General features: G+C 35.1%; 2 protein-coding genes across 2 annotated transcripts; one reads left to right on the top strand and one right to left on the bottom strand.

The window, feature by feature from the left end:
- Nucleotides 1-701: 701 nt before the first annotated feature.
- LOC107913153 (uncharacterized) lies at nucleotides 702-1,690 on the bottom strand. The gene has a single exon (XM_016841628.2). It carries the CDS (start codon nucleotides 1,519-1,521, stop codon nucleotides 1,006-1,008), a length of 516 nt encoding a protein of 171 aa, XP_016697117.1. The 5' UTR covers nucleotides 1,522-1,690; the 3' UTR covers nucleotides 702-1,005.
- A 2,038-nt stretch (nucleotides 1,691-3,728) lies between these two features.
- On the top strand, nucleotides 3,729-5,106 carry LOC107913154 (peroxisome biogenesis protein 7). The gene has a single exon (XM_016841629.2). It carries the CDS (start codon nucleotides 3,849-3,851, stop codon nucleotides 4,800-4,802), a length of 954 nt encoding a protein of 317 aa, XP_016697118.1. The 5' UTR covers nucleotides 3,729-3,848; the 3' UTR covers nucleotides 4,803-5,106.
- The last annotated feature ends 2,453 nt before the right edge of the window (nucleotides 5,107-7,559 follow it).

Here is a 7,559-nt window from a genome sequence, read left to right as displayed (position 1 = left end):
TTTATTTAATTTTAAAAATTAATAAAAATACACATGTGATTTAAAAAAAAAGCAATAGATGCAAGAAATTGATATTATTTGGGAGGTGAGATTGTGTATACAATACTTAAAATTACCTATAGTCTCTCCCGGCTCTTAAATGGAAGAATAATGCACTTCAGCGCACTCAAATCTACGACTTCCTACACTGACAATAATATCAATACCAGTCAAACTAAGACTCAATCAATAACACCCTACTTAATTTTAAGCTAATTTTATATAAAATTTAAAACCCCCAAATACTTTTTCCTCGATAGAAATGGGCATGTTAAAAAGTTCAATTTATTAATCATTGAAAGAACATGGCCTTAATCATTATCTCCTTTCCGAAAAGATGAAAAGACACTAAGAATTACCCTATCTTCATACCAAATCAAATTATGGGCAAAATGTTATAACACGACTGGTCCAAACTATCAAATATTCCAAAGCTACCATTATTTACCAATCTCATTAAAATCAAACTTTTATTTATTATTTTAAAGTTGATGTTATTGTGAGGATAGCTTTAAACTTCAAAAGAATCGAATTGATATACACATTCAGAGGCGAAATTAAGGACGTTGTTAGGGTCGACCCCCTAAAATTTTCAAGAGATTTGGCATTTTAAAATTACACTTAAATTCGAAAATTATGCCACTAATATAAGAAAGCAATAGTTAAGCTTTGATATTCTTACATTGTATTTGTAAGAATCATCGTGGATTTAGAGCTCAAATAGTTTAGTTCTTACAAATTGCATAGCTATACACAAAACTAATAAAAGGACCAAAAAAAAAAAAACCAAACAGGAAGCTGTTCCTGGAACCCTAATGGATGGATGTACTTAACGTTTTTTTTTTCCCATGAATCATATCAAAATATGAAGAAAATTGTAAATCCCATTTTCCTTATTTGTGCTACTAGCAATAATATATCACAGCTTACTTGACGACGACGACGATGATAAACAACAAACAACCATCAATTTGGCGTCTCGGAGATACTCTCTAAGTGTGGCCTCCACACCCCAACTCGTCCTCTTCTTCGATCCCTTTGTGTCGACACTTTCTCCGAAAGTATCTCACTTAAATACTGATCCGATTCCAAAAGATTCGCCATTGAAATCGCGTTGGTGTTGCTCATGCTTTGGCTGCTGTTGCCGATGCTGCTGTCACTAGTACGATGATCCCTTCTTTTCTTCTTGGTCGTCGTCCGGGTTTTCACCGGTGTGGAAGGGACCGGCATGAGGAAATAAATCTTCCCACGTCGGAGCTCGGCTTCAGGTGGGACGATGACGATTTTCGGAGCCATCCCATCATGGGAAGGAGAGGAAGGTTTCTTGAGGACATGTTTAGGGTAAGCCTTCATGATGTCACCGGCTTTGATATTAGAGCCACTGATTTCTTCAACACGGCCATTGGTGTGTACTATGCGAATCACATCGAGTGCTCCGCATGGAAGAATACAAGAGATGCAGCACCTAATGGTGTTCTTCATGCCCTCTTCTCTAAACTCTCTCTCATAGAGAGATTAAGAAAAAAAACTTGAAAAAATTTTAATGATGGGTTTATCATATAGTCATAGCTTTTTCATTTTTATGGGGGGTTTTTTTTTTTTTGGTAAATTGCTTAGGATGAAATCTATGGCATATGAATAATTGCAACTGACTCTGTACTTTTTTGCCTTTTAGATCCCATGATTTAAGGTCTCCATCTTCATTCACTTCACTTAAAGAACAGTAATATTTTTAAGGGTTGCTTATGGGTGACAGATGTTAATGCATTATTGGGAACTTCCAATTAAGCCACAACAATTGAACAAGACCTTCATGTCAAGACATTGTCTATAGACATGGTTCAATCAATTTATGACACGTGTAGTTTTCAAGCCCCAAAATTTTCCACTTATCTCATCCGTCATATGAGGAGGCTAAGCCTAATTGGCTCCATGCCCTGCCAATTGTGTAAAGGGAGGAATCTTATGGTATCTATATAGAGACATCATTTTTCAATATCCCAAGTAAGATCATAGTGGAAAGTTAAAAACAATAGTGTTTTTGTACAGGGCAACCATGAATTTTCTAAAGCTATATCATAACATCCAACAAATCCCTTAAAGGAGGATATTAAATGGTTTGATTTGATGTGAATAATTTCACTTTCATTTTGGTGGGGCCATAATAATCAAATGAGTGTGTGACCACATTGAGAATTTAGCATAACAAAACAAGGTCAACAATGATGATATATTCATTGTTTCTTTCTTTTAAGGTTTAAGATATAGAGAGAGAGAGATAGATACATTGAGAATTTGGCATAAGAAAACAAGGTTAACAACGATGATATATATATATACAAGGTTAATGGCATATGTATCATTTGATATATATCTAAGAATCTTAGCAAAACCCTTTTATTAATATAAACTAATCAATAGGGATGTTTGTAGCAGCATTTAGCTTAGCTTGAGTGAGGCCATCATCACCACCTTTAATATGGGGGTATAGCAGTTGAGAGGGATGGGGGGAGAGCAGGCACCAGCAGCTGGACTGGTCCAGGGTGTGTTTATATATGTCTGGTGGATTTCAAACTAGAAGGAGCAAATGGTTCATTCAGTCATTCTCCGATTCCATTTGTTGTCCATCTCCATTGTTCCCCCACAAAATTTAAAGCAAAGGGGAAGGGGCCCTAACTCCTAAGACAGCTACCTATACAAATTCTTTATATGGAACTGCCCCTACTAACATTAAATTCATATACCTAAAAATATCATTCATTACTTTGTAATTTGTTGAAACTCTCCATTAATTCCTTCACACCATAACACGTTTACTATAAACAATGCACGATAAGTTTTATTATTTCATGCCGGAAGAATTTTTTCTACTAAAGCAAAGCCAATGGAATGCAAGTGCACTAGAAAATTCAAGGCAAAACCTTCATACTAACTAGAGATATTTTTGAAATAAAAAGTGTTCATCATGTGGACAATTTAAAATTTTGCATGGAATGACCATGTAATTACAAAAATAAATACCGGCTTTCATCTCGCTTCAGCACACTTTTGACAAGTCATCAATTGAATTCCAATTACAAATCAAATCAAGTGGAAAGACTAAATTCTTGAATTAAATTTAAATATGCAAAGAGTACAAATTGAGAGTAGAATTAGACCTAACATGAATACTAAACATAAAAGGATGAATTTTAAAACTGCATATGAACTTTGGGTTAGTGTGCAATGTTATACTTGAATTTTGATTTTATGCAATTTTATACGTAACAATGACATTTTGATTTTATTCAATTTTCATAAACAGCTAACATCATTATCAATATGACATCATTTTATGTTTACATATTATATACACAAATAATTATATCTATCTAATATAAAAATGAATTGATATATTTGTTTATTAAAATGTATAAAATTGAATCAAAATCAAAGTTTTATGCATACATTTGAACTAAAATCAAACTTCATGTACCAAACTGCACATTAGATTAAAGTTCATGTATAGTTATGATATTTATCCCTAAACACAAATGAGTAAAAACCAAAATGGCCGAAAGTTTTGGCCCAAACTAAGCCTAACCCGACCCACCAAATTGATAGCTAGATATCCGACGTTTTGCCCAGTGGATCCGGCCCATTTTCTGAATCATCTCTACTTGGGCCCGTACAAAATTTAATCTCTGCTAAAACCGAATCTTCATGAAGCACTGTGGGAATCGAAAATTGGAGCTGCAATTCTGCAACGTCACTCACCTCATCCAAATCCTTGAAAACCCCAATTCCTTTCATTTGATCGTCGATCAACGATGCCCTTTTTCAAAACTCCGTTCAACGGCTACTCCGTTAGGTTCTCCCCCTTTTACGAGTCCCGTTTAGCCGTAGCCACCGCCCAGAATTTCGGCATATTAGGGAACGGCCGTGTCCACGTCATCGACCTCTCTCCGAACGCCCCTATCATCAACGAACTCATCGCCTACGACACCGCCGATGGTGTCTACGATGTAGCCTGGTCCGAATCGCATGATTCCGTCCTCGTCGCTGCCGTCGCCGACGGATCTATCAAAGTCTACGACACTGCCCTCCCTCCTCACTCCAACCCTCTCCGCTCCCTCAAAGAACACGCCCGTGAAGTCCACGGTCTCGATTACAACCCAACGCGGCGCGACTCGTTCCTCTCCGCTTCCTGGGACGATTCCGTCAAGCTCTGGACCCTCGACCGCCCTGCTTCCCTTCGCACTTTCCGTGAACACGCGTATTGCGTGTATTCCGTCGCGTGGAATCCTAAACATGCTGACGTTTTCGCCTCTGCGTCCGGTGACTGTACAGTAAGAATCTGGGACGTTAGGGAACCCGGTTCAACGATGATAATCCCGGGTCACGAACACGAAATATTGTCGTGTGATTGGAATAAATATGATGAATGCCTGCTTGCTAGTGCAAGTGTAGATAAGAGTATTAAAATTTGGGATGTAAGAAACTATAGGGTCCCGGTTTCGGTCCTTAATGGCCATGGCTATGCTGTTAGGAAAATTAAGTTTTCACCGCATAGGAGGAATTTGATTGTGTCTTGTTCGTATGATATGACCGTTTGTTTGTGGGATTTTATGATAGAAGATGCACTTGTTGGAAGGTATGATCATCATACCGAGTTTGCTGTTGGGGTCGATCTCAGTGTTCTTGTTGATGGGCTTATGGCCAGTACTGGATGGGATGAGCTTGTTTACGTTTGGCAGCAGGGGATGGACCCCAGAGCAGCTTAGAAGGGAAGTTTTTATACCTTCTTTCTATTGTTTCTCTTTGCCCTTTGTGTAATTCATTGTCATATTTCAGATGAGTACTGGAATGGTTTTGGCTTTCCAATAGGTGAATGATATACTTGGAAGGGGATTGCTAATGGGGGACATGATGCTGTTGTTGAAGTTAATTGTAATTTGGTTTGGCCATGACCTGACTTTGCTCAATTGCATTGTGTTCTTGATGAATAAATAGCCCTAATTATATCAGATATCAGTCCACCATATATCAATTCTAATAAAAGTGAAGGAGTTTCGATTTTGCTTTTCATTTTTATTCTTTTTCCAGCTTCAAAACTCTATGCTTGACATGTAATCCATGCATTTTAAAGGCTTGCAAGTTATCATTTCTAGCTTCTGTCTGATTGTGTATATTTTCGCTTATGGTGATAGAAAGCAAGTGCTTCATGTCATGGCTGCAGATAGAGAGTCCTTTGTACAAACTCTACAACCTTGACTTAACTCTTGCATACGAGTCTTTTATACGCTAGGTAGCAGGTGTATGAGGCTTACAGAGTGCTGATAGTAACTTCTAATGCCTCTATAATCTTGAAGCAATTCATAACTTTTTTTCTTACACTCTAAGTAAATTATATACGCAATAATCAAAATTAGACATTGAATGTCTGCATTTAAGCTTTATTAGGTTTGAAGCTTGGAGACTGTTTGTTCCCTAAACTGGTTGCCGCTCAATCCCGGCACCCTCTTCTAGAGGTAGTGGCAGAGCTGTGCGAGACCGTTTCTGACTTGGGTTGAATAAGGTTTTTAAGAAGCATTCCGCCCTTATTTGTTGCTCTTGGGAGTATCAGTATAGGACGCATTATACAGTTAGCTATTGTACACTGAAATCAAATCATAGCTCACCCTTAGATCATTCAAGGAAAGCTATTGCTGATCAATGACTTGATTGTTCTTTGAAGGGCTTCCAAGAAGAGCCTCAGATAACAGTTAGGAGTTTGAAGTTTTAGGATATAATCTTGTAGATATCATTTTCTTTTTGTTCATTGTTCTTGTAGATATTAGTCAAGGCATTACAGGCCATTATGTTGAATCTTAAGTTTGTTTATTGTAATGAAATTTAACATTTGACATGGTTTATAAATCCCAGAAGGCTATTTCCTTTATTGCTTCAACGTTAGAAGATGCATGAAATCTGTTTTTATTTAGGGTTAATGAGTTGCATAGCAGGTTGAAAATCTGGGAGGTTAATATGACAAATGGTGGCAAGCATGTCTCAAGTGTTAAAAAGATCATGATTCTTATTGATATCGCATGGTTTCCTCTTAAATGCTGTTGTTATTTTGCTGAAATGAAATCAATTAATGGAACATGGAACATTCTTCTACTCAACTGCAAGATGGGTAAAATTATTAAACTTGGAACATTCACATTCTTGATGGACTACTTGTGAAATTATGTTTGTTAATTTTGTTGACGTATTGATGTGATATACAAGTTAATTTTTTTTATATCATAAAAATGACTAAATTTTATATAATTTCACATGTTTATAGATGTTGTTGAATTTGTGGGAAGTGTGATCTCATCCTTTTGGTCTACTATTTATAAATATTACCCACACCTTTGAGTTTTAATAGTGGATTTGATAGCAAATAGACATTGTAGGCAATGTGGTGGAGCGGCCATTGTCTATTCAATTATTTTAAAAGTCAACATAATTAACTTATAACATGTCATATTTTTATATTAAAATAAATTAATTTTTTTTATAATTTCTTATGTTAACAAGTAACGATAACAAATATTAATTTTAATGAAAATATAATTAAAATATTTCATTACAATAAAAATTTACTTAATATATAATAAAATAATAATTTATATTGACATCAATGTTTTTGGAAATTGACCCGATGGTCAAATTGGCAATACTAGTAATACTTGAAATCTGCTCTCTAAAAGTTGAGAGGCTGACGATTAATTTTATTTTTAGAAATCACCATTTGCTTGCTCTACTAGACGGACCGAAAATATTATTTCATTGGTTTAGAACTAGACTGCGAATTGGTTAGGGTACTAGTTCAAAGATAGGGGTTGAACTGATTAACCCATAAACCCATACAAACGGATTGAACTAAGCTAAAAATAATAATTGAATTGATTTTTCTCTATTTTTAAATATTTTATTTTTATGAATACAAACTAATTAATTCGCGGATTGGTGGCTTGATTAATTCAACCACTGGTCTAGTTGTTAAGAATAAAAAAATTAAAAAAAATATATTTTATCTTTTTTGTCACATGTCTATTTATAATTGTTTTTTTAAATAGACTTAACCGATTAATAAACGATTGAACTAATAGAGATATTAACTTTTTAAAAAAATAGTTTTGGTATCACTTGTGACAAAAAAAATGTTTAAATACCAAAATGAAAAAAAAAGAGGCATAGTTTTGGTATCAATTTGTGGGTTAATCCTCTTTTAAAACATGCTTAACAATTTGACTAACAAAGGTATCAACTTGAAAAAAATATAGTTTAGGTACCAATTGTGATAAAAAAAGTTTAAGTATCAAGATGTGAAAAACAATATAATTTAATTACCAATTTGTGTGGTTTAGACCTATAATGAAAATACAACCTTAAAAAACGAACTTTATTGGCTGCCAAGGGGTTCATCTCCTTAAAAGACCACTAGCACGTGATAGGTTATTTCATCTGTCAGGTTTAAAAATGGATGCTTTAGATTTAGGATCTATTTG

Source organism: Gossypium hirsutum, chromosome D10 (genome assembly GCF_007990345.1).
Source record: "Gossypium hirsutum isolate 1008001.06 chromosome D10, Gossypium_hirsutum_v2.1, whole genome shotgun sequence".
Taxonomy (NCBI): domain Eukaryota; kingdom Viridiplantae; phylum Streptophyta; class Magnoliopsida; order Malvales; family Malvaceae; genus Gossypium; species Gossypium hirsutum.
This window is presented reverse-complemented; position numbering and strand designations above follow the sequence as displayed.